This window comes from Cariama cristata, unplaced genomic scaffold (genome assembly GCF_000690535.1).
Source record: "Cariama cristata isolate BGI_N322 unplaced genomic scaffold, ASM69053v1 scaffold14489, whole genome shotgun sequence".
NCBI lineage: Eukaryota > Metazoa > Chordata > Aves > Cariamiformes > Cariamidae > Cariama > Cariama cristata.
The window spans coordinates 18,192-45,684 of record NW_009637521.1 but is presented as its reverse complement, the minus strand read 5'-3'; the positions used below and the strand labels follow the sequence as shown (position 1 = coordinate 45,684).

General features: G+C 39.7%; 1 protein-coding gene across 1 annotated transcript; it reads left to right on the top strand.

Moving 5' to 3' along the window:
• Positions 1–22,704, top strand: MED15 (mediator complex subunit 15). The gene is made up of 18 exons (XM_009708371.1): positions 1–81; positions 1,279–1,330; positions 1,785–1,814; positions 3,047–3,262; positions 3,842–3,969; positions 4,009–4,104; positions 4,913–5,305; positions 6,452–6,541; positions 11,507–11,626; positions 17,724–17,866; positions 18,198–18,325; positions 19,191–19,325; positions 19,727–19,790; positions 19,963–20,029; positions 20,493–20,653; positions 20,857–21,023; positions 21,889–21,987; positions 22,122–22,704. Exons 1-18 carry the CDS (start codon positions 4–6, stop codon positions 22,256–22,258), a joined length of 2,304 nt encoding a protein of 767 aa, XP_009706673.1. The 5' UTR covers positions 1–3; the 3' UTR covers positions 22,259–22,704.
• The last annotated feature ends 4,789 nt before the right edge of the window (positions 22,705–27,493 follow it).

Below are 27,493 nucleotides of genomic sequence, written 5' to 3'. Positions count from 1 at the left end.
GCTATGAGGAAGGCTGGTGTTGCCCATAATAAATCCAGCAAAGAGATGGAGAGTCATGTGTTTATGAAGGCCAAAACAAGGGTAAAGCATCTCTATTTGTTTCCAGAAGTTACTGACATGTCAAAAGAAGTTTGGAACAACCCGCAGAAATAGCAAACCCAGTGCACTTAGTTAACTGTCTCTGCTCAGAGTACATAGTTATGCAAAAATTTTGATTTATATGCGCTCCTTTTACCCTGAGGGGAAGTGAGGTGTTTTGCATCCAATATATGCATGAAACTGGACTTCAATCCAAGACAACTTTGCTGATGCTTCAGCTTTTAATGCATATATGGGACTGCATTTAATTCTTATCCAAAGACTTGTGTGTAGTGAATTGCATAGAATTTCCTTTATCTACAGTGTAGCACCATTCCGTATTACCAGTTTGGTCGTCAGAAGAGAGTAGGATATCAATGAAAAGGCTGTGTCAAGAGTAAGACCAAGGGAAGTGCTGTGGTCTCTGTGAAAGTCTGGTTATCATGGACAATTCTAGACTCTACCAAAATGTAAACTTCTTTCCTGGAGCTGTGTTAGGACAACTGTTGTTGTCTCCAAACAAGCCACGTTTGAGATAGGCTTGTCTTGGTGAAAATTTTATAATGCTGATGCCTGCTGATGGCATTCTCACTGGTGAGTTGGTAGTTTCATGGGTAGGAAGGCTATCTCAGCTCTGTGCAGTTTCTCTTACACATTATGAAGTACACTAATAAAATGCTGCAAAGAATATTTGTCTTTTCACTTCTGACACTTCTATCATATGTTAGTCCTTAAAGTTGTTAACTTACTTGTATTTGTGATACTAACTTAGCTTAAAAAAAGTTCTTGTAGTATGAATGTGACATAGTTCAAGGACGAAAGTAAGTCAGTGTACCAAGTAAGCAGGTTCAATCCTTAAGAAAAAGGAATTAGAGTGGATAAGAAGTGGAAAATGGATGTTTTGGTTTATAATTATGTTCATATATTGTGATCCTATTAGTGTGACTGTCATGGAGGTTCTTTCCAGTGAATTTTGTGACTTCTTGGCCTTCTTGTGCCATCAACCACAATGACCTATTAGTAAAAATATTCTCACTTAGTTAATGAACAGACTGTTCCTTACAGGTGAACTGCTCTGAAAAGTCCAGAGACATTGTAAATTAAAATCTGTTATGTTGAGGAAGAATACCGAAGAACCAGAAAGTCATGGTTGCTCTGGTTTTATTTTCTGTTGCTAAAATACTCTTTTTTCACGTTTAGGAGGAATATCTTTCTCTTGTGGCCAGACTTATTATCCATTTTCGAGATATTCGTAAGTAATTTTTTGGTTTTATTTTTTTTTGTTTTTTTTCTCTGTAATGGGATTGCTCAGCCCATCCTCCCCAAAAAAGTAAATTTTAGGGTTTGTACGTGTGGTTCTGCATGTGACTCTTCATAAGTTGCTTTAAAAATTTTCCTGTACTATACATGCTTAATTTCTAAATACTGTTTCTTTTACATGTCCATCTGTAATTGAAAAATCTTTGAGAAATTATTTAAACTCACTACTTTTTCCACCCTCCTAATTTTTCTTGTATTTTTGCTTTCTTTCCATTGTTTATGTAGCATTCTAGTTACCAAATTGGCTTAGGTTAATGTATTTTGTTAGAATTACAGTAGACAGTGAATTTTTTTTTTAAATTATTATATGAATATATTTCTTGTAAAGAGTATATCTGAATATGTGACAAGATTAACAAAGGCCATCAATTGTTCTTCCTTTGCAGACAATAAGAAATCTCAAGCCTCAGTCAGTGGTAAGAGCTCTATTCTTTTTTTTTTCTTTTCTTTTCTTTTTCCCCCCACCCTCTCTCCCTCCTCCTCCCTTCTTTTTTTCCTACACCACCACCACCCCTCCATTTCTAAATAGAACAGCTTAGAAATCAGGGCTGTGGTGTACTAAGAAGGCTGTGGATTCCCTAGCTGGAGTACTAACTGCTGCTGGAAGAAAGGAAAGGTAGCAGGATAGTCTTGGATTTGTTCAGTGATGAGGGTGACAGAGTTGGACAGTGTTTTGTTTCCCTGTTCGTACTTTTGTTAGCTCACAACACTAAGATTCTTGATAGAACAAGAGTGAAAATAATCTCCTGCTGAGCAGTCCAGGTTTCTCCCTGTTACCAGCTTTGGATTCCTCAGTGTCTTCCATCAGAGGCAAACATTGTGTTTGTGGGGCGTACGCACTCTGCCATTTGATTGAGATTATATCTGATCATGTCGTCTTCCTCTGTGCTAATTCTTACAGCAGTGTATGTTAGGAACATAGTATGATCCTTTATTTTTATCCTCGTGTAGGCTAAATATGCAGTGTCTGCAATTGACTAACATCCAACCTAGACAGTAGGAAATTATGAGTATTTTTAAGAAAGAGAGGGTGTTGCATTCTGTACCTGATTAATATTGCTTCTGCACCGCACGTTGTGTTTTGCCCTCTTGAATTGCTGTTCCCTCTTTTGCTTCACTTTTCTGTGTGCCCAGGATTCAATTGTCTTGAAAGGCACTGAGTTTATCCACTGCATAATAAACGTGATGTTATGGAACTGTATAGCAAAGTACTTCCTCCGATCTGAGTGCTGCTTCTCCGTGTTGACCTCAGGAGGAAGAGGCTAATTGGATCCACAGTGGGATTCTCTTCTTGGTTTTTGAGGTTACAAGCTGTTATATCCTCATGGAGTTTTGTTGGCAGCTTGTTTTGACTTGCATATAAATTCAGAGGTGGCTAATAAGTTCCTTTTCTCTAATGTATTTAGAATATTTTTTGAACTTTGCAAATCGGAAGCACTTTAAATAATTTCCACTCTATTTACAGAGAGGCAACGATGTGCCAGAAGCGTCTTGTCTCACATGCAGAGCAGTGAATGCTAGATTCTCTGGTTATTGAATCTAGTCATAGTCTGAAGGCGACAGATCAGATAGTGGATGATGGAGAACAGAGGCTTTTAGGGAGGCAATTGCATGGCTGGCTGCACATTGGTAACTATTTTCCTTGTAGATCCGATGAATGCTCTGCAGAATCTAACTGGGGGTCCCCCAGCAGGAGCACCTGGAATGGGCATGGCTTCCCGAGCTCAAGGAGCACCGATGAGTGGGATGAGTGGCCTTGGTCCAATGGGACAACAGATGAGCCTCCCAGGGCAGCAGCAACCTCCTGGAACCTCAGGAATGGCCCCTCATGGTATGCCTGGTGTCTCTACAGCTACTCAGCAGAGTAAGTGTTCAGTGTGCTTTAACCACTGAAATTGTTAGATCAGCTTTTCAATACATAACTATTTTCCAGAAGGAGAGGGTGCCAAAGAGATATCATACTTCTGGCTAAATGAGTCAAGTGAACTGCAGGAAGAATTGATTTCGAATACTGCTACCTAATGGGATAAGTATCTTCCTTAGTATAGTGAGGAACAGTCTAGCTGTTGTATGAGCAAATGCTTCTTTCGTCCTATGAGAGGTCAACTTAAGAACTTTGTTTTTATAGAACCCACCTGTTTTCTATCGGTACCATGCTTCCTGCAGGTGACCTCTGTGCATATTTCCTTCTGCACATTTTTAGATTCTTTACCTGGGTTGCTGACTCAATGTAGGCAGTGAGAATTAGAGGTTGGTAGTAGGAAGTATCATTAATTGTGCTGTTAATGTGCCTCATCCATTTGAGGAAGCAAAAGTATACGCTGCTAACAAAGAACGTTAATGCACTTTAGGGATTATCTTTAATTATTATGAGTTATCCTGGGTAACTGTCTCTCACACTGTTTGGGTCTCATGTTTTAAGTACAGTCTACCTTCTTTTTAGCCCAACTTCAGCTTCAGCAGATAGCTCAGCAGCAACAGCAGCAGCAGCAGCAATTCCAGCAGCAGCAGGTGGCTTTGCAGCAGCAACAATTCCAGGCCCAGCAGTCAGCCATGCAACAACAGTTTCAGGTCCAGCAGCAGCAGGCGGCAGCAGCTGCAGCAGCCCAGCAGCAGCAGCAGCAACAGCAGCAGTTGCAAGCCGTCCAGCAGCAGCAACAGCACATGCTGAAACTGCAGATGCAGCAGCAGCAAAACCAGCAGCAGGTGATGACAACTACAATGGCAATTGAGGTGATCTGTGATCAGTGACTTGTTGAATGAGGCTTGGCTTAGGTGGAAGTACTGAGTATCAGCTCTGCCTCAGCTCTGCCTGTTATTAATATGTTTCCACTTTAGGGTAGGACTTCAGTTTAGACTGACAAATTAATTGGCAACAATATATTGCATCCCTGAGGAAAGGCTTAACAGTCATTTGGTTGCTTTCTTCTGTCATAGCAATAGAGAATTAAAACCTTTCTCTTTATAAACATCAGGATAGTCTCTCATTCTGACAAGAACAGGGATGTAGGAGAGAACTAAAAGCATTTATTTACTCTAGAAATAGTGACTGTTTTGTCATTGTGTGAATTGCACATTGCCACTTGAAACAACATGTGCCAAGCACATCGTATATATGTATCATCCTTAGGCACAAAAGCAGAAGAGGAAACTTCAGCTATCATGCTCTTGTGTGGTTTTTGGTAAATAGTGGTGCTGATGCAGGCTGGTTACATTTGAAGAAGTGCTTCTGAGCCCATTTGTACAGGAGAAGCTGATGGACTTCATCTTTGTTTTGAAAACTGTTTTCGTAGGGAGACAAGCTTGCAATCTTGAAACCACAGGGTGTGCACTGTATAGCGTTGAGATATATGAAGAGTGAGTGGATAGAAAGTTCAGCCTTTCCCCTTGGGCTTAAAACCTCAGCCTGATGTATTAGGATTCTGTTTGCTCTTGGTTTATGCTGTAAAAATAAGGCTGCTATTGTACTGCTGGAAGCTTTAGCATCCTGGCTTTTCCTGCTTTTCAGATGCAGCAGCAACAGCAGCAGCAGCAACTACAGCGAATTGCCCAAATGCAGCAGCTGCAGGCAGCACAGGCTATGCAGGCACAACAGCAGCAGCAACAGCAGCAGCAGCAACAACAGCAACAAATACCACAACAACAGATTCAGCAGCAGCCACCTCAACAAGTAATGCAACAGCAGATGCAACAGATGCAGCAACAACAACAGCAACAGCAGCAACAACAGCAACAACAGCAGGTTGCTCAGGCACAACAGTCTCAGCTTCCACCACAATCCCAGCCTCAACCCCAGCCCATGGTGTCTCAGCCACAGGCAATCTCAGGACAAATTCCTAGTCAGGTTATGCCTGTTACTCTTACGCCACAGCAATTAAAGGCAATGCAGGTAAGGGCTAGTCACCAGGTGATTGTTGGTTCGTTATAATACTCTAGAGAAATAAAAAAAATTCTTTGATGTTTGCTAATAATGAAGTGGAAACAAACCTAGCTTATTAAGAGATCTGTAGTTAGCATGTTATGAGTACAGAGTTGAGAGGTTTATGTCTGGGCCTGCCAGTAGAGAACAGTTTTGTGTCTAAGGATAGGACTTGTGGAAATCTGTGAAAACCATTTATGCAGCTAATATTTTTACATAATTTCTTGTCTTACTTTTGAATGGACAAGTAAAAAAAAAAAAAGAAAAAGAAACAAACTGGTTAAAGAAAAATTACCTCAGTGATGTTTGCAGTTCTAGAACATGTGCAAGTGCTTTGAAGTGCCTGGTGCATGTGACTGGTTCTCTAGCATGCTTGCGTTGCTTCTGCTGCCATGTTTAGAGGTTTTGGTCAAAGTTTAAGATACTGGTAGTTCCTGCCTTGCAGAGAATGTGGACAACAGTTTTACTCTGTTGAACCTCTTGCTGGGTCATCCTCTTAATGGTGCAGCTTTTTGAACTGTTGCATTACAGTCAGTTTTTTCTGGGCTCCATATGTGCTGTTGAGCAAAAGCTCAGATGTAATCCCAAGACCTTCTTTTCTTTGGGCTTTGCTGGGGAGGAGTGGGACGTCAGCCACACTTGGGAAATTAATGACCCTACATGCACGAGTTGATACATCCACTTTGTGCTCCTACCAGCTAAGCTAGGAGTAGTTAGATGTCGTGTACATCACACTGAGAGTGGTAATGAATATATAAACATTTGCAATGCTGATCATTGGTAGGTGCTTAATACAGGGTGCTTAAGAGAAATCAACACGTATGTGATTAACTGTGTTTACCAGAGAGTTGAAGTATCTAGTATTGCCATAGGAAGATCTGATAGTACAGAGAAGAAGTTGGAAGAAGTTGTCGAATCTTGGGAGTGCAGTCTATGGGAAGACTGTTCTAAGTGTTAGAAACATGAGAACTTGTTTTCATAAAGAAAGCTCAAAAACTCTAGGAAGAGTATGCAAGTGAGGCTGATCTTGTCTCCACACCCTTTCTTGTGAGCATAGTCAATATATTTGAAACAGAAGTGTTGTACCCTAATCAGATATGTATGTTTACTTTGTTCTTTCTTTTCATTCTCAAGGTAAGAGCTCAGCTGGTCCAGCAGCAACAGGCAGCAGCAGCAGTGCAAGCAGCTCAGGCCCAAGCTGCTCAGATGGGAGCTTCCGCGCAGGTAAGGGCCCAGGAGGCGGTATCACTAGTTATAGGCCTGTAGCAAGTGCATGCTAGAGATGAGCATGGAGGTGGGTTTCCAGTGGCTTTCTGATGAGGGACCTGACATCAGTCATCCCCTTTACAAAGGGGATATAGGCTTTTATGCTGTTTCTCCTTTGCGTGGAGTCAGAGGCAGGATTTCGTTGACCACCTCTCTGTGCATGCTCTCTGTCCCAAGTAGGTAAGATTGTTGCCTGTACTGACACAGGAATGCACATCAGTAAGACGGCCTACTGTGGTCACGTTACAAGTCTGACTGTTGGTACCTGGAGTGTATCGCCTCTTCTTTTGTTAAACTTTCTTAGGTGACTGCTTTGTTGTGTAAAGTGATTCTGTACTGTGAATCTTTGCCTGCTATCTTTACTCACATGTGATTTACCTTCCGTCTCCATGTATCAGCTATACAAAATAGTATAGACAATGAAATCTCTCTGCACTCCCCCTTCATTCCTTTCATCTTTCATTCTTTTTCTGAGTGAAAGGGGCAGTAGATATAGATTGCTCTTGTTCTGGATGTGAATTGTGAAGAAAAAATGGCATGTGTCACAAGTGCAGGGTTACATTTTTTTTAAAAAAAAAAAAAGTGCTGGGTGAAAGCTTATTGTCTAACACAATTTTCTTATCCTGCAATACACTTGTAGCCCCAGTGATTGTTCCTTGATGTGTGTCTGGTATGAAGGAGACATGGGGAAAAAAAATTGGGAATGGCTTGAGCTGAACCTCTCATCCCATTTTCCACAAGAATATGAAATAGTCTTTCGTGGCTTACCTCTGTAGTGTTTCATATTGAGGCATTTTACAGACATGGGTAAGTACAATTATCACCACTTTGTAGATGAAGAGACTGAGGCAGATGAAATGAGGTTGACTAGGATTAATAACAGAGTTCTTTTCATATACCCAGACATTCCATGTCTGCATGCACTGTTTTCCCTTCAGCGCACAAGTAATATTATAGATTGGATAAGACATTTGGAAGCTTTTTACACAGGCTGTGATAACAATTGGCTCTTCAACATACATCTCCCAGACTTGTATCGGGAATAGTGTCTTGTACCATCATAACTCTCATGTGGCCTGCATCCTTGTTGGTGGCTAAGTTCTGTTTCCGTATTGGTCCTTTTGCTTGTGTCAGCGTAACACAGGATGTAAAAGCTGAGCAGTGGTAAGTACAGTTGTACAGTACTAGCGACAATGCAGAATTCTCTTTCTACAGTTGAAATGTGAATGAAAACTTCTCTTTGTTTGTTAAGTAATTTCCAGATGGGAACTGCAGGGACTTAGGCTGACTGGAAGAAGACTCTAATGTTTTTTCTTTTTACTAACTTAATGGTGCTCTTTTCAGCTCCTAAGCAGATGGATTGTGCTTAGGTAGAGTCAACTTAATTCTTGCCCTATTCAGTGTATTCATATGCCAGTGGCTTAACAGCATGGTGCATATGGGTGATAAGATGATTGACAGCAGGTTTTGTATTGTAGCTTTATTCAGACATGTAGTAAACTCGGGGATTTCTTATTATCTATCGCAGATGGAGTTTAGAAAATCCCACATAGGGGCTTTACTCCGTTTATGTTCATGCCATTGCAATATGAGTCTACTAAAATTTACTTAATGCTGTGAAGTCCAATAATTAAATTGATTTCTCATACTTGTGTAAATATTTTCTGTATCTAATACTTAGTTTTAAGTTTGTGGCTGTGTACAATATTATAACGCAGCTTCAGTGTTGAGAGCGTATATAGATTTTTCTTTAATTTAGAAGAAGTTTCTTATAAGAGTAGATTTTGCTTTGTATTTAGTACATTTTTCACTAGCACCAGCATTTTTAATCAATCTGCCTTGATTTCTTCATTTGGTTCAAGGAAGCTTTTATTATAAACAAACCCTATCCTAATCTTTGCTTGTTACGTTTAAACTTAGTCTCTAGGGGCTTTCAAACTGGGGATTTTGGTTGATACAGCTGCATTTTTCCTTCTCCGTAAAGTTTCTGTACATCCTTCCTACATAAAAGTAAAAGCAGTCCCAGGTTTAAACATGGATCCATGTGAGTTTTGAAGTTGTTCTCCGAAGTCATAAAGACACCATGCAGGTTAGTGTTACCCTGCTTGGGTATCTAGTTGTTGTGAGCATGTAACTCACAGATGAAGCTGATAAATAAAGTAGCGTCCTAGTGACCACAGAGTGCTACGCAAGTTCTTGCAGCACCAAGAGAAAATCTGTGATCAACTGGAGTTAATAAAGTTTAAATCACTGTTCTGATGCAACTCCTTCAGGTACTCAAAATGCAGATTGGCAGTTGCTCTTTGAAAATCAGAGCTGTTGCTTTTGGAAAATCAGAGCTGCCTTTAGTGGAGTGACAGCGGCACCATACCTACATATGCTCACCGGAAGCTGCATATCTATGGAATTCTGACTCTTTGGATTTTAGATGAAAGAAAATTACAGGTTCAGGATTCTAATTGTTATATTCCACTTCATTTTATGAAGTAATGGGGTTTGTATCTTACAGTGGAGGGTGAGTCTATTCCTCTGCTTGCTCTCTGTTTTCATGGGGTAAAATTCTTGATTCTGTAAATTGAGATAAATAATTTCACTTGTGGAGGAGGATTTACCTTCAGTTTACATCTTTTTCAAAAGTACTGGAACACTTCTGATTGCCAGTCTGAAAACAGAAGACAAGAACGACTCCTTCATGAATATATTGCTTTGCATAAAACTGATGCAATCTTTGGAACCGTATTTCCTGACTCCTTTGTCAAAGTGTCAGTGGTTTCATAAGTGTAAGTCGGCTGGATGGGAAAAATAGCTTACTTCTGTTAAGTGAGTGGAATTGGTGTCATTTTGTATACACACTTCCTTTCCAAAGCACACATTTCAAAAAACAAAAAATACAAAAATTCAAAACTGAAATTATGTGCATGTACATACCTGTTTGACCAACTACAATACAATAAACGGCCGAAAGCCTCTGAATTGGAGTTTGTCATGCTGGTGTTCGCTTGTTTGCCAGACACTTAAACTGTGAATATGCTTCTAATTTCCTTGACCTCGGAGGAAGTAATCTAAATCTTCACACTTTGGTGGTGCGGCATGAGAAACAGGACCAAGATGGGACATGTGGGTCACTATAACATCCCTGGGATTTCACACGCTCCAGAGATCCATGTGCATTCACGAGGGTCTAAGATGGGGTGATTGTGCCTGGAAGGATATGTTTGTGGTTTTTTTTTTTTGGTTTGGTTTTTTTTCCCCCCTAGCTATTTCTTTTTTTTTTTTTTTTTTTTTTTTGTTAGGGTTGTGTTGCTTCACCATGTTGATACTGTAGCTCTTCACTGCACTTTGTGCATCCACCTGTGCTTTGTGCCAGTGCTGGGTTGTTGTGTTTGCTTGTGGTGGCTGTTGCATGCTGTGTGTGTACATGTGCATGTGTGTGTGATGTCTGAAGTGCTCTCATTTGTTTCCCTTTTGAAATCCTGTCTCTGACCATCCCTCTCTGCCTGGATGGAAAGGGACTGCATTGCTCTGATGTTGTGAACTAACAGCTGTGCTGAATTTGACACTATTTTCTTTATCAGTTATTGCTTTACTTTTTCAGTCTTGCTATGTTGTATTTAATTTTATTTATTTTTAACAATTGTAAGCACATGCATTCTCTGACTCTCTAGAGACACGTTGCTGGCTGCTTCAGTCCATTTACATAGAACACTAAGCAAGAATGCCCCAAACCATTTACTGAAAGGAAGCTTCATTAAGTCGTAGGTTAGTTAGGGCCTGTGTAGGTTCCTTGATAATATGTATGCTGGAAAAAAAAATTAGCCCAGAGGACTTTACTGTAGGTCTTTGAAGTACCAAACAGAACCTTTGTGAATCTGCCAAACTTACCCAAATACTACCTCAAAAATATACTGCATTTGCTATAAATTCTCAGCATACATGGTGTAATATCAAATTTTAAGTAACAGAGGGCTATACAGAGATACATGATTAAATCTGTCTCATGCAGGCTGATGGTTCTGAAAGGTACTTCTAGACACTGCGGTGTAGCATAGCCCTAATACTATTTTAAAATACAAATCCATTCTAATGCTAACCTTCATCATTTGTCCTAAATGATTGTACTTCAGGGTATGCTCAGTCTGTACATCTGGAGAATCATGAATAAGTGCATGAATAAGCTTGAGGCAGATTATGGACTCAGAACAGTATTTTAGCACAGCTTAGTAATGGAGGAATAGGTATTTGTCAAAATGATGGGAATTACAAGGATATATTTGACTTATTCTGTAGGTTATAAAAGGAAGGAGATAGCTTTTTCAAACCCAGAAGTCCTTTTTCTTGTCTTTGGCATTGTTACACTGTCATAGGTTAGGTTGGTCTGAAATTTTGCTCACTGTGGAGCATTCATACTGAAAGTTGCTGATAGACTGTCTGCCAATTCTTTTATAATGAAAGGTGGCATATGCAAATATTGCTAAATCCTTTGAGTCCACAGTGGGGGAAGAAACATCAGAAACCTATGGCATTATATAGCTTATTATATGGAGCATTCTTGAAAACAGTCTTAGAGTACTTATTTCCAAGAATTCTAGAAATTCAAGATGTCAGGCAAAATTTAGGAAAAGTCCTTCATACAAATGATAGCATAGTCAACCCTTGACCCATGAATCTGAACCTATATATCAGCTCTCTCACGATACCCAGGATTCATTAGATGCTTTCTGAAAATGGATAGAAAGGGTGTAAAAAGGGGTTTGATTTATAAGCTAGCATGTTAGGTTGACCTTTAGAGAAAAGCTCACTAACCTTCCCTTCATGCTCCCTTTCCCCCTAATTCCTGGAGGTTGCATGTGCTTCTCATCCTGCCAGTGCACTGCATTTCTTGTTTTGCGATTACTTTTGTCTGTTGTCCCTCTGTCCTCAAAGATGATCACCGCACCTATGGCCCGAGGTGGGATGCAAATAAGACCACGGTTCCCGCCTACCACCGCTGTGTCTGCTACGCCGCCAAGCTCCATTCCTTTGGGCGGACAGCAAATGCCACAGGTATTTACTGAGTCAAAGCACATTGTGTCAGGAATCGTGCGAAGCATTCAATACATGATTGTATAGCACTTGCTTTCAAGCAAGGGGAAGTTCACTTTTCTGTCAAACTACTAACTTGCTGGTGTTACTCAAGGTATTGGGCTGTTTAGGTTTTTTTATGGATCCTTTTTTATTTTAAATAATAGATTTTCTGAGAGCTTGGGATGTCAAATAAAGCATTTCTAAAGCAGCATAGATCTTTATTTTAACATTTAAAACATTTCCATGTTCAGAATTGATTCAAGTCTCAAATTAGAACTTTGTGGTTTCTTTTTAGTCTTTGTCTATATTCCATGAGTGTGCATTTATGAGAGTGTTGCAAGTCAGTACTGCAGAGTACTGGCTGAGTTGTTACTGGGACTTATCATGTGTTCATGCTCTGTACAGGTGCTTCTTTCATTAATAGTAAACTTGGCTCATTTCAGTTTGACTAGCTGCTTGGCATGGTATCAGGGACCAAGAAAAATGGAGCTGTTCTTTTCTTTCGCGATTCTGTAGGAGGAACTACCAGAAGGATCCCACTTGTAGCTGCATCAGAGAAGAACCTGTGTAGGCAGGCTGGCAGCAAACTAGCCGGCTGTTGCTGGAAGATGCATGAGGTCAGAGTAACGCATCTGCCTGGTGCAGGTCTGGATCTGCTAAAGACCTCACAGTCATGTTTTGCAAGCAAAATGTGTCATTTTGGGAGAGCAGGAATGGGGAGAACTAGAATGAAATAGAACTGAGTTCTTGCCAGTAAGTCAAAAAACGAGGCACTGCTCTGCTCTGCGGAAGTTTGTTGAGCCCTATGTGGTTGGTGTTGGTTTAAATATGTATCGTATTATGACGGTGGAATAGCATTCAACTGCATTTTTCTGTCTGTTATTCATGAACCTCATGTCTTGTTCTTCTAGATGCTGATTTTCAAATTGAATAGCGAGTGCAGTTTTAGTTCTTAATACTGCTGCATTTTATCTGTAGATTTAATGAAAGTTTCTTCACTCTTTGCATTTTTGTTTCCTTTGCAAGCTTGGCATGGGGCTGTGGAATGTCTGAAACTTTGCATCCTAGTGCTGCTGCGTCCAGTTCAGTAGGCACAGCCTTTTCTTCTCAGGAATTTGCTAAGGTAGATAGAGTGACCAGAAAGATTCTGCAGACTTAGGCAAACACAATGTTGTTTCTGGTTTAAGATGGATGGTCATTTCAGTCCAGGTCATTGTTTATGTGTTAACTGAAATAAAACCCAGGCATAGCTGTTGAGTGAAAGGAAAATTTACTTTGAGCTTTATTCGCTGTAGCAGTTTATATATACTGAGACAATTTATCTCCCATATGAATTATCCACAGTATTTGGTTTGATGAGGCCTTCTGATAGATATTTAAGTATTAGATTGGCTTATATTCAATATTTGAGTCATAACAAAAGATCTCTAGTTCAAGCATTCAGTGCCATAGGTTGATCTTTTAGTGCTGTCATGGCTGTGGTTATTGAGGATCTTTGATTTGTGACACCAAGTGAATTGGTCATCGAGGAGTGCTATCAGTAGCATGCCAAGGATTGTGAAAATGGTGTAGAAGACTGAACAACAAGAGAAGGCAGAAGAAAGGAAATTTCTTTATAAACAATGATTAGAGTGAAAATGGCTCCTAAGCAGGTGGTAGAGTGAATGAGTCATGGTTTACTGGTGATGAGAAGCACGTTTTTAAAGCCAGTCTGACACGGCATATACTTGACAGCCTTGGATCAGCATGAATCTGCCAAAACATTTTGTTCAGGTTCTAGGTAGATCAGAAGTTAGAAACATTGTCATTTATGCCTCTTAATCTTGTAAAATGCTTAAATAATATTGTCTGTTCAGATGTTACAACTTCCTTGTCATCAGAGCCCTTGCAGCTGTTCATAAGGGGAGTAAAGGGCTGTAGCATGTATCTGGTTATTAATTACTCATTTACGAGTCTCTCATCTCCTTGACTACAGTATCAAAAGTCATTTAGACTTGGTGATAGATAGTTCAGAGTGTCTTTTCTCTTTAGAAAAATATCTTTGTATTTCAGTGAAGAGTCCCTTTCAACAAGAGGACCAGATGTAATGTCAATGCTGTGTGGCTATTTATTTTTACCCCATATGACAAAAATGTTAGTCTATCCTTTTTTATCACAAAGCTCAGTTGATTCTGCAGTGGTTTTTTTGTTTGGTTGGGGTTTTTTTTCTACTATTAGAGTCTTTTGAATTGCCAGAGAATTAGAACTGATTTTTTGTTTCTGCCTGAATATTTACCAAATGTGAACTACAGTCAATGTTAGTGGCACTTTTTGAACAGCCAAGAAAAGTTTCATATACCATATTTGGATTGGCTCAAGAAACCTGCTGATCTTGAAATTTTAAAAGATTAAACTCATCTAATAGTTATCTAATTGCTAAAGCAAAAACCAACTAATACGCTGGTACTAATCATTCTCCTGTATTTCTAGTGTCAAAACCTTCAAGTTCTGTCTACAAATTTATTGCAGTCTGCAATAATATGAACTTCCAATTTGTTGGCACAGAAATCTTCAGCAAACTGAAAATACAGGGAAAAAATTAAAAATGAGTTAATATTAAAATAATCCAAGGGATATTGACCTGACTGGGAATATGGAAACCTGTATCTGAGCTTCTTTGAAACTCTGCAGTTTCCGTTTTGTCATGTAAAGCAGCATAATAGTGAACTTTAAACCCAGTTTGCAGCAGAGTAGGCAAGGCTGTGCTTACTGGCTTAGTGTTGAAACTGTAAGTACAGTAGTGTAAATGCTTTCTAGAGTTTTCCTTCAGACTAAAAGCATTTCTACTGTTCCTCATTATTACCCATCACTTCCTTGTTGCAGTGTCCTTTTCCTTGCTGTTAGCTTCTGCACATTGTACGCTCTTGCTACTGGGAGCTTCAGAAAAACTCTTGCTAGCCTTATCTGCTGAGTGCTGTTTCTTGCCTGAGACTCAGCAAAATGGAGGTAGGCCGCATAGCTAAGTTTTATCTTTCAGCATGGTGTGCTCTAAACACTAAGAATAGCTTTGATTTAGTGGATATTAAGTGCGAACTTTTGTCGTGCGAGCGTAAATATCTTTTGGGCAAGACTTCAGAAAATTAGGGCTTGATGTCTGGCTCAGGTCACTGTAGAGTCGCAGAGCAAATTCACGTTCAGTGGGCTGTAATAGCTGTCCATGAATATGCATGTAGATGCAGAAACTGTCATCCTGCAGTGAAAAAAAATGTAGTTGCTTTTGCTTATATATGTTGAAGATGAAGGGTATACAAATGGTCAGTGACTATGGCTTAACTCCAGACTTAAATGAGGAGCTAAATGAGTTTAATGGAGCTAAAGCTCCAGAGGGAGAGGTTTTTTTGTCTTTTGAGTTTATTGGTATTTTTGTGTTTTAAGCCTTCTTTTTAGTGGGAGTCAGTTGGAAAGAGTATTCCCTAGAAGTTGAAATTTCATTAAATTGTTATAATCTTAATCTGTATCCTCCAAGCAATGTAGACATCTAAAACTGAAAACATCTTTGGATGTGTTCTGTAGAAAGACATCTGAAACTATTATGTAGCAAATTAATTGCTTTTGAAGAAAAGTAAGGCAGTAAGTTCAGAATTCACTTCTGAGTGCATGTTCTTGAACATGTCGCGATTTTGTTTGATATTAGACATTAGCCTTTGGTATTCTGAAATGAAGCTGTCAGAGATCAAACCTGTTTGCCTGTGCATGTACTGAAATGAGAAGGGGTAATGCAAAAGAAGATCTAATTCATTCTATGCTTGTGCGCACAGTAGCCACTGCTTGTTCTTTTCTTTGCTTTTCTGCAACATTTGTAAATTAATGTGAAGGAACCTTGGTGTTGAAGTAGATACAGAAACTTAAATCTGGCAAAAAACTTAATTAAATCTCTCTCGTTCCTTCCCCAAACACAAGGATTTAAATTTTCAGAAGTAATTTTATGTAACCAACTCGGGACACTTAAAAGGGGCCTGATTTTCAGGAAGTGATGAACCACTAAAAAGTGGTCTTAGTTTGACTTGATGAAAAATGGGTGCAGCATCCATGTGGGTAAGTTCTAAATCACTTGCTGTTTAATAGAATGTTAAATAGAATTGCAAAAAAATCAGGGAGTGCTTTTTGCAGTGTTTTTCCTAGCTTCCTTCCAAACAGTGGTGAGATGCTGGTTTCTGTGGGAGGCAGACTATGCTTTTTCAATCTCAGAAATGCTTTTACAAATGTTGAGGAGACACATGCTGTTGAAGAATCCACCTCCTATGAAAAACAGTAGGCACAGTCTCAGTATTTGTTGACTATGGACAAAAGGAAGATCTAATAGCTGATTTAAAACATAATTTCAGCCTCACATTTTCTAGGTATTATATTTGTAGGAGAGGTTGTGAAGGTAATGAGGTTATTGAAGATTGAAAGAAAAAAAAATCACAGTATGTCAGGCTGCTTTTGATTTTAAACTGCTATAATGGATGATAAACTAGTATCTTCAAGTTTAGTAGTTTAACATTTGCACCTAGCTGGGGATTCTTTGGGCCTTTTTAAATTTATTTTTTTTTTTGTGGAGTATGATCTCTTGCATAGCTGTAATGTGATATTCCGAGCAAAGCATTTCCTATCATATTCAGCACATACATGCAAAAGTGGACTGTGCAATACTTACTTTTTACTGTGCTAAATATCATGTCCTCTGGAAACAGTTGGATGATTTAGATGGGTATTTAACGAATGAGTGATTGCAGTGCCCATGAAGTGTCTGGGACTTGTGGATTCACTGGGACCTTTGCTTAAAATTGGTTTAGACTGAGGGAAACAGAGTTGTTAATTCATAAAGGCGCTAATCAATGACTTACAGAATGGACAATATGGGTTACTGAGTCACAATATGTGACCTCTGCAGGCTAATTCAATTTATCTTTGTAAGTACTTATTTATAGCCTCAGGTCATAAGAACTCTGCATGTGCCTTAAACAAACATGATCACTTAATAGCTGCGTTACTGTACCATGCTCCTGGCTATGATACAGGTTTTTTTTGTTTGGTTTTAAGTGATGAAGGGGAAGAATATCCATTAGAACAAATTTGAGAAGTTGCTCAATTGGACATCATCTGGCTCTGGCACGTTAGAGTGTGCAGAATAAACTTAGTTGTTACCCAGAGTTTGGTGCTGTTCTGGAAATGCTGTTACCTGTCTTTTTGTCCTTTAGGCACACCTCATCGTTCTCCAAAGGTCTCCCCACTCAGCCATTCAGTTTGAAGTGTTTCTATCTCCACCCAGATTTTCAAAGCTGAATGTTTAAACAAGATGGTGGTGGTTTGACTCTGGCACGTTAGAGTGTGCAGAATAAACTTAGTTGTTACCCAGAGTTTGGTGCTGTTCTGGAAATGCTGTTACCTGTCTTTTTGTCCTTTAGGCACACCTCATCGTTCTCCAAAGGTCAGAAAGTTACTTCACTTTTTTTTTTTTTTCTTCCCCTACTCAGCCATTCAGTTTGGAGTGTTTCTATCTCCACCCAGATTTTCAGAGCTGAATGTTTAAACAAGATGTTAGTGGTTTGACTTACTTAACTTTTTTTCTTCCTTCCTCCTAAAGAAAACCAGTTGGGAAGCTACAGTCAAGTGTGACAGACCTTTGAAGACTGTAATTAAAGTGTCAAAATAAGGAGGGTTTTTTATGGCTGTTAAGACAGTTCTAACTTGAGACTTTTCTTCCTGCTCTTCTTTACTCTGGTTCTAATAAAGTACAGGTTTTTCAGATTGCACTTCTGACATTTTAATTGCAACATGATGATTTGGGAAATGAAAAACATTCATTACACAGTTATTCAAATTATGTGCAGTTTTAATGGTTATTTCTAGTAATGTTGATGAGAAGTACTGCCCTGAGAGCCTCAAGAGTGATATAGGTGGGACTGTCATGATGGGGGAGAACAGGAAACTAACACTTTCATTTCTTGTAGGCCCAAGGATGCGCTTCTCTCCATAGGTAAAGCCTTTTAGTTAGGTTCCCATCCTCTACTCCCTTTTGTTGTTATTGATCATACCTTTTTCCACATTTCAGGTCAGCCAGAACAATATTACCATGATGTCATCCCCATCTCCTGTCCAACAAGCTCAAACACCGCAATCAATGCCTCCACCACCACAGCCGCAGCCATCTCCTCAGCCAGGCCAGCCAACTTCTCAGCCGAATTCAAATGTCAGGTGAGCTCAGCTACAGCTTTTGAGTACCTTTGTCAGTCCTGTAAGCGTGAGGTTTTCAGAAGCATTTGATATATCTTACTCTGTTTCCATTGAAGTGAATGAATTTTAATATCAGTGATAATAACTTCAGTGAGAGCACAGGTGGGATTGTGCCAAATACATTCTGAAAACCCTCATTTTAAATAAAGCAGCTGTGTACAAAATCCTCACTAAGTCTACTGGCAGAACTACAGAGTACCATAATAATGCTTACTAAAAGCATATCTGCTCACAGGCTGATCATGCTTCCTTGTCAGATTCTGGCAGGTTTGATTTTATTCTTATTTTTCAGCTCTGGCCCAGCTCCATCACCCAGCAGCTTTCTCCCCAGTCCATCTCCGCAACCATCCCAGAGCCCAGCAGCTGCACGAACACCTCAGAACTTTAGTGTCCCATCCCCAGGTCCTTTAAACACTCCAGGTAAGTGATCTGAGAACCATATTGCAGACCATGAGTTGGGGTATGTTTTAGTAACTGTAATAGTTCCTAGGAAACCTGTTACTGTTTTGCACAATGTAAACTTTAAAGAACTCTACAAAGCAGGCAGCATTCCAAGTAGTGAATATGTCACATGCACCACTTAACACAACAACATGGATATCTCAAATCAAAATTGGTGGAAAACTCTTTTCTCATCACTGAACGAAGTAATGGGTTTTTCTAACTTCCCCAGTCTTTTGAAAAAAGAATGATAATTAATTTAATGGTGCAAGTTTAGCACCCTTAGCAACAGCATGCGATTGTAGAGGATGTAACTACTTAATCACAGGCAACAGGCTGCTTTACTCAAAAACACTTTCCTAGGCGTAGTCTAACACTTGTGCTCTTCTCTGTCCCAGATATAATAAGCAGTTTCTGATACTGTGAGCGGAAGTAACGTACTGGCTCCTTCTCATGCCAGTGTTGTGTGCTCTGCAGTTTGGAAAGCACCAACTTAAGGAAAATTGCAGCAAATTCAGTGTGTTGATTTAGCATTTAATGCACCAGAGTGAAGGCAAAATGAGGACCTAAAAAATGGATATATGGAACTTTGGACCTTTTCAGAAAAAAAATTGTATTAAATGGGAGTTGCTGTTCTGTCCACAGAACATTTTATTTCTACACAAAGACTAGGGGGTTGGACAAGTGCTTAAACTGTGGAGGGCATCCAGTTGTGGATTTGGATATTTGACATGAGCTACGCTTTGGGAGTGACACACTTCAGATCTAGGTTCTGAAATGTGAGAATGCTGTTCTGCAGTATCTTTTATCATCCCTGTGATATGCAGTCTTTACTTCTTGCCAGGAAATCCAAATTCTGTCATGAGTCCAGCCAGTTCTAGCCAGTCAGAGGAGCAACAGTATCTGGAAAAACTCAAACAGCTATCAAAATACATTGAGCCACTCCGAAGGATGATCAATAAAATAGATAAAAACGAAGGTGAGTTTCCCTGTATTTAGTCATGCATTTCTCTCTGTCAACAATCTCTTCTGATGAAAGAAGCACTACCTTGCCTTTTGTGATGGTTTCTATTCCAGGGATTAAAAATGACAGTGAAAGTTAGTTGCTCTTTCTTATCTATGGCTGTAAAGATTTTACTGTGACGGGTGGGTAAAATCCTCATCTTTAAATTCCCGTCAATTTTCCTTTATTTCTGATGGTTTTGAGATGCATAGAGCTTATGCAATGGATATACTTATGATTAGGCAACATATCTTTGATCCTTGGTACTTTCTTCAGTGTCGGCTCATGTTTTCACTTGTAACAGTATACTGTATTTCTGTCTGCAAGTATGGAAGCTATTCTTGTAGTCAGTGTTTGTGTCTCTGATATTATTTCAGATAGGAAGAAGGACCTGAGTAAAATGAAGAGTCTCTTGGATATCCTGACTGACCCTTCAAAACGGTAACTCTTTTTCCTTTTGGCTGGACATCAGGTTCCCCAGCTCTTCCAGAAATTTATTGTTTAGCACCCAGCCATGTTGGCATTGAGACTGTCTCTGGAGCTCAGGTAGCAGAAACACTTGAAACAGCTGAGCTGACCATTTTGTGGTGATGAAATTTCTCCTCTTCTGCAGGTGCCCTCTGAAGACGCTGCAGAAATGCGAAATTGCTCTGGAGAAGCTGAAAAATGATATGGCTGTGGTATGTAATGCTTTGCACTAGCAAGAGATAAGCAGTTAATTCCAAAAGGTCTTATGATTTGGCAAGATAATTTTTGGCATTTCTCGTTGCTCATGCTGTTAAGACTTCAAGTAAGGTTGGACAAAATAAGAAAACAGGAAAAAAATTGGCAAGCACTTACTTCATGTAAGTCACCTGTATGTATCTTTTAACTGAACTTTCAAATTCTTGCACTTTGTGTAAAGACTAGAGTAATTCTTTCTATGAACTTTTACAGCTGATTTCAGGACAGACTTCCTACATGAAAGCTGCAGACAGCTGCTTTTTTTCCCTTTCCCCCTACTTAATGTTACTGTATGCAGTTTTGAGAATCTTGTGCAGTTCATGCATTGGAAGTTTACTGCTATAAAATTTTGCAGAATCAATAGTAGAGATTTTGATTTTGATGATGATTAAAAGAAAAGGGGCTTCTCTTGTGTTTTAGCCTACTCCGCCACCTCCCCCCGTGCCCCCCACCAAACAGCAGTACTTGTGTCAGCCACTTTTGGATGCTGTTTTGGCCAACATCCGTTCACCAGTCTTCAACCATTCCCTTTACCGTACATTTATGCCAGCTATGACTGCAATTCACGGACCACCAATTACGTATGTATCATTGACCTGCTGTGTGTCTTAAATGTTCATTATTTAAGGAAAAAATATTTATTTGTAGAAACTATTAAAAGAACAGATGGGTTTATAGATGGGTGTGAGTTATAGCTTTCCTTTTTACACCTGTAAAATATTGGACAGATGCGGTGTTGGCATAACATTTTCACTTAGTTCTTTTGTGGCTGTATTTTACATAGGGCCACAGTTGCTTCCCCTCGAAAACGGAAATTTGAAGAGGATGAAAGACAGACCATACCAAATGTCTTACAAGGGGAAGTTGCAAGATTAAATCCTAAATTCCTGGTGAACCTGGACCCTTCCCACTGCAGTAATAATGGCACAGTTCATCTCATATGCAAGCTAGGTAAGCAAGAAGAAATTAAGGGCTGAATTCAGAAAGAAGTGCTGAGCTTGACTGTAGAATTTGAAGAGGTTTTTTTTGCTAACAGTCTTGAAACTTGCTAACCTGTGACTTCTGCAAGAAGTCTGTACTTACCAGTTTCATAGCACTGCTTAATCATGACATTCTGCACAGCCTGCATCAGGTTACACCTGGAGGTTTCATTTGCACTGATTGATCCTTTCTTTGCACTGAAGTTGCAATTGCTAATCTGATTTAGTGTCTAGAAAATTACTTGTTGCTGGCAGCAATCTTGATTCTACCTCCAACAACTAGGACAGAGCTAGAGAAATGTTGAGTTAATTTTTGGGAGGGTCTATTTCAGCTTGTACTAATGATCACTGACAATGGTGTATATTCAAGAAAGAAATTCAGATTGCGTCTTTTTTTTTTTGTCTCAGCTGTAATCATAAAGTGTTACAGTCTATTGACTTGTTTTGCTCTTCAATTCCAATGGGGAAAATAGATTCTGTCCTCCTCCCCTTCGTTTGAGAAATCAGAGCTGATTTGGTCCTGAATATTAGTACATAAGGCACTTAATTTTCAAAAAATGAGGTGTCTAACTTAGTGAAGTTCAGTTGATGAAAAGGTGAGATTGGCAAGGTGCAGAAATGTGTGAGAGATGGAGCTATGTTTGCCAGGCTTTTCTTCCAAGAATTTAAGAGTGTGTTAAAGTGAGTAATGAGATTGCCTACCAATAAAAATGGAGATGTGCAGCCTGACTCCTCCTTGGGGTTCAGATGCTAGAAACCATGCTGAATTATGCACAAAACCCCCTCTGTCCAGCAAGGAATGCTTTGTTCTGAAGGGAAGTGTGTTTGCCTTCTAGATGACAAGAATCTTCCAAATGTTCCACCACTACAGCTCAGCGTTCCAGCGGACTATCCAGATCAGAGCCCTCTGTGGATAAAAAACCCTAGACAGTATGGTATGAGGATGCTAGCATGACATTTGTTGGGCGTGTGTATGTGGCAATAGTGGGGAAATGTGAACACCTGATGCTGCTTTTTTAATACTATTTTTATTATAACTCCGTTTATCCATTATCTTTTTTTTTTCCAGCAGCCAATCCCTTTTTGCAGTCAGTGTATCGATACATGACTTCAAAACTATTGCAACTTCCAGACAAGCATTCAGTAACGGCACTCTTAAACACCTGGGCACAGAGTATTCGTCAGGCCTGCCTCTCTGCTGCATAACATCTCAGTTCCTAAATCATGAAGCAAGAAAGAAGGTTTCAACAGCTGGCCTCTTCCACATGCCTCTGGAAAATCACATTTTGGGGAGGGTACTTCAGAAGAAAGAAGCTTTATGTTGTTTTGTTTCTAGGTGTCAGGTTCAGTAGAGAACCTGATGTTAGACTTAGCTTTCATGCTTTTTATCTTCTGCCTCTGTGGACTTTTGCCAGCATTTTCAAATATACAAAATGTGTATATATGGTTCTTGAGACTGTATTAGGATGAGTTTTTATTGTCTTCTTAGAGAAGAAATTATTTGTGGACTTCCATCAGGGAGTCTGGTGTAAGAGGGATTAGGGAGAGAATGTCCTAATTTGCTTCAAAGTTTGCTCAGTGCCAGTATTCCTTTCACACTGTATGTTTTGTGACCTGATACTGCCCCAGAAATAAATTAGATGCAACTAGAATGTGCTTGCAAACTTCTCAGTGGTTGCAGGAATCTTTTTGCCTATTAGCTTTGCCCAGAGATGGGATAACTACAGCTTTTTCAGGCATCCCTCAAATATGTGACATAAATCTGGATAACTATACTTGGGAGTGGGGAACCAAATAGACCAAAAAAGTATTTTATAGCTTATTTTAAACACTACTTAGTATAAACGGGTTTTGTATAGCATGGACCACATGTCTCTCTCCAGGAGAGTGAGGTGATGAGAAAGAAGAGTTGTTCATGTGCCCACTGACTTCCTCTGTAAACTCAGTAAATGTGTATGTAAAGGTGGGAGGGAAAAACCCAACGGTATAAAGCTCTAGTAACACAAATCAATCCAGTGGGCTTGTAGCTACATTTTGTCTTTTACTAAGAGCCTCTCTGAGGCATCCAGCTTCCTTTGGGCATTGAGTAGTTCAGTGAAAATGCTTCTATGCTACATCATTTTCTTTAAAAAGAAAAAAAACAAACCAACATAGCTCAGGAGTAGAACTGACAATTAATGTTTTGTGCCTTGAGTGGTGATGGGCATGCAAGTCAGTCATCAGCTGCCTTATTGTTGGGCACTTCCAATGAAAACATTTGCCACAAGTAACTCTAATTTCATGCATACTGTGATATTTTTTTTTTTTTTTTTTTTTTTTTTTAAATTTTCCCCATGCTTATAAGTTGCTCAGTCTTAATTTCCTGGTGCAGAAGAATTTCAGATTTCAGATGTTCCCATTATATCCTGCTCCATCTCCCTGTATTGTGCAACAAACCTTAAAGAGTAGCTGGGCTCTCTTGAAGTAGTGTCAAGAAATTGCTGTGACCTTTGTAAATCTGTGTGGTGTCATCAGTTTTAGGATGTTTTTAAATGTGGGTACTTAGTAAGCACTGACTGAGGCAGCAGAATGCTATCAGTATTTTGTACATGAACTAATGCATTATCTGTTTGTTTCTATTGTAATAAATTTATTATTATTCCTGTGTTGGACGCTAACACTATACTGCTCTTCCCATGTTCATCCTTAGATACCAGTGTCCATTGGATGATGGTTATTTTGTTCTATGGTAAGTGAAAACTCATAGTCTTTGAAGGTTAAGGAAGAAAATCATAAATGGTTTTTCATCCTATGCAACTCTGTCTTTACTGTCCTCATATTGAATTGGAAGACCTGGTCAAGAGATTAGTAATGGTATCCAGATGGCCTTTTCTATCTGGAACTTGCACCTCTGACTTCCACTTAATATCCTGCAAACTTACTGGGAGGAAAACTGATTTTTAAAAAATCTTCTAAAAGGAAGATATTTAGAGTACTACATAGGCTATTCTAAACTGCTTCAAGAATATTAGACGAATGTCTAGAGGCATTTCCTTACCTGACCTGACTGGTTAGTAGTCTCCTGGAATGTTTTTGTTGTGGATGTCTGCCAGACATTATTTCCGATGCACTGAGGATGAGAGAGGACTTACCTTTCTGCTGCTTTTCCAGAAGAGTTGTTATTCACTGTAAACAATGTGGGTTTTGTAGACTCCATGAATTAATGGCAGTCCAAATTTGGCTTTGTATGTGTTTCTAAATGGTTCACTTTAATGTCGGTATGATTAGTAAAATGTGCATGATAAACCTAATAGAAATGGTAATAAGGCCACATAGCAGAATGGTAAAATGTCTTGTCTGATGACTGATTTCTGATATTTATGCTACCCTAAAGGTTAAGTCATGCCTTTTTTAGCATTTTTAGATGCTGAACAGTGATTTGAACTGGTCATGGCAGAAGATGAGGTAGAAATTTTATCATCTGCAGAAAAAGAGAGAGAGAGAGAAACCATGACCTAGGTCCTGTGACTGCAGAGCTGATTATGGGAGTAGTCTGGAGTCGCAGTTTAAGCAAACAAGTTTGCAGAGCCAAGGCCCTTAAGTATCAGATTGCTCAAATCAAACTTGCAGCAGGACAATTCTCTATCTACAGCATCACAGCAGGATAATAGTAAGTAGGAAGTACCTTCTCTTGCACTTGAGTGGAACATGGTGAGATGCAACCCTTGTGCAGCTCTAAGGCCAAGCAAATTGATGGGTTTGTTAGCAAAAACTGGTTATTGCAGGCTTATTTTCATGATACTGAATACATTGTTTTATACAGCATCATTTTGTTTATTTTCATTTAGCTTATAGCTGTTTTCTTACTGAACTTCATTTCACTCCGAGTTCGCTCTCCTGTGTGCACTACCGTGGCATATTTTTATGCCACAACGTGGTGATTACTTTCCTGACTGAGTTGCCTTTGGAAGCTGATGTGATCAGGATTCCTCTTTGTGGCATTTCTTGGTGTATTGCCCCAAAGAACTCCCGGTATTAATAAAAAAAGTAGCTCAGAGAATGGTAATTGCAGGAAGGGGTGAGAGTGAACACAGGGCAGAAATACACACATAGCTGTGCCTGGCCAGTTTGCCCTACTCTGAGGGCAGAAAACAGGCTGGTGGGCAACTGGAGCCCCTTAGTCCCAGGGACATAAGAATGTTGTGAAAACACCTACTTCTTGTTGTTTAGTACCCTAGGTTGTGCCATTCTGTTAAGACACCAGACTGAGATCCCCACCCTTGACTAGAGATGTTTTGAGGGTTGGATTTTTTCAATTGCTGAATGTTTCCCTCCAGAAACCTGACACACCTTTTACTGAGGAACTCTTTTTTTAGTCAAATGTTTGACTCCTGTGTCATCATGGAGGGTAAGTATTGTGATGATAAGCTGGGGATGTAACATGAAGGTATCTAACGTGGAGACCCCATGACTTAATTTAAAAAAAAAAAAGTCAACCTTATATATAGTAGTGTCATTGATGTTGCTAGACAGCATATAGACTTGCTTCTAGAGGACAGCACTAAATATTTCTACCACCGTAATGTTAAATAAAATCCACCCCCAACATTCTCAGCACTGTATTTGTTTTATGTTTCAGAACTTTAGATTCTTACATTAGCCAACAGCAGAACTTGTAATTAAAAAACCCAACAAAACAACCCAACAAAAACCAAACAAAAAAACCATGACCTGGGAGGTGGTAACCTAGAAGGGGACTCCCTTACTTTCTAGACCTTTGGGGAAAAAAAAGTAAGCATAGCTTGTGCTTTCTGTGTGTGAACAAAATCCTTCTAATTATTGCTTATTCCACATAAAGTGCCTGGCAGCATATCTCACCGCACCTTGGTGCACGGAATAAAATGTCTTGCTAAAAATGGTGTACTGCAGCAGCAGGCAGTACAGAAATACTGCATTCCCTGTTCCTTTTCCCTGTGCTTCCATCTTGTATAGGTAAAGCAGATGAATTTTGTATGCAGATCTGGTTTGTTAAAACGTAGCTCAAGCTAGTGCTGAGAATATCAGTGCATTATGTTGTTAGCAACGTGCCTCCAGCTTTGTCTCACCTGCTGCTGCTGTTTGGGCGGTGGCTTAGAAGAAACTATTTCTAGATCAAACTAAATGACCCTCAGCTATTCCATTTTTCTGTATAAACTGACCAGAGTGCTCTTGATTAAAGTATGACTCTGAGTTACTGAGTGTAGGTCAACAGCCCTGGAGTCAGGATACACTGCAAGAAAAGGTGACGAAGTTTTCAAGACTCCCTTGCAGCTCAGCCTTCCAGTTGTGAGTATTGATGACAAGGTAATGGGCAATCTCTGGCACAGCTTTTAATTCATCCTGTCTGCAGCCACAGGATGATGTGGCGTACCTTTTAGTAGCAATCCCTGATTCATCATGAGTTTAATGAATAATGACATTTATGAAGATCTGTAATAAAGTGGGAAAATACTTTTTTTTTTTTTTTTTGGAGGTAGTGAGGCAGAGCTCTGCTTGGCTGGCTGCCCACCCACCACTGCGATGCCCCTTGGCCTGTCCCAGAGCCCCTACAGCAGCTGTGGTTTTGGGGAGGGGGGTGCAGGGGCCTCTGGGCAGCTCCCTCGCCCTGTCCCAGTGTTATCAGCTGGGCAGCAGCATGATAGCACTGCGCAGCAATGGAGCTGAGCTGCACCGGGTTTAACCAGTCCTGAGTCAGATGCTACCATGAATATGTTAAATGCACAGGTGTGGGTGCTCTCATATTTGTTTATTTAATAACTGTTTCTCTCCTGTCTCGTGGCTGTGCACAGTCCTCGATATTTTACAGGAGTATTGCTGCTGCAGTGCAGTTGCTTAAGATGAGCTCTGATGGACAAAAAGAGATTTCTTGCCCTTTTCATGTCAGAGGAGAGGACAACAAAGTATTAGGAGCATTAATCTCTTGGAGTTCAACTATCTGCTGGCCAAAACCAAGTTAGAGTTATAGTAAGGTTATAGGGGAAACAAAGCAGTAACTTCTGTTTTTACAAGTGAGTGTTAATACCCCACTGAGCACAGTGGCTCCACAAGAGGTTGAAACACAGTGAGATGTTGTTTATGGAGGTAGAAGTAAGCCTGCCTGGGTTGGGGAGGCCTCAGGCAGGGAGGAGGAGGTTTAAGCCCAACGCTGGGCTATGAGATGCCACTCTTGCTGCCTTGTCCCATCTTCTGTTGTGTGTGAGTGTTGTTATTTTTTTTTCTGTCAGTGCAACTTCCTATACATTTCTTGGTGCATTGGTATTTCTGTTGCCTTTGTAACTACTCTGCCTGTAAGCATAATGTATAAGTAAGTCCTACAGCTAGTCCTTGCTTTAGAACAGTGTAAGAGGCTTCAATGCAGTGATTTCTGAATCAAAAATATTTCTACATATGGCACGGTTCATTTCAGTACTATGAATAGTGATG

Bases quoted from the DNA above. Each gene is read 5' to 3' on its own strand.
- MED15 (XM_009708371.1), top strand. From the start codon at position 4: ATGAGGAAGGCTGGTGTTGCCCATAATAAATCCAGCAAAGAGATGGAG. The intron at 3,263-3,841 runs GTAAGTGTTCAG...CCTTCTTTTTAG, and splicing joins CTCTACAGCTACTCAGCAGA to CCCAACTTCAGCTTCAGCAG. The intron at 19,791-19,962 runs GTAACTCTTTTT...CCTCTTCTGCAG, and splicing joins CTGACTGACCCTTCAAAACG to GTGCCCTCTGAAGACGCTGC.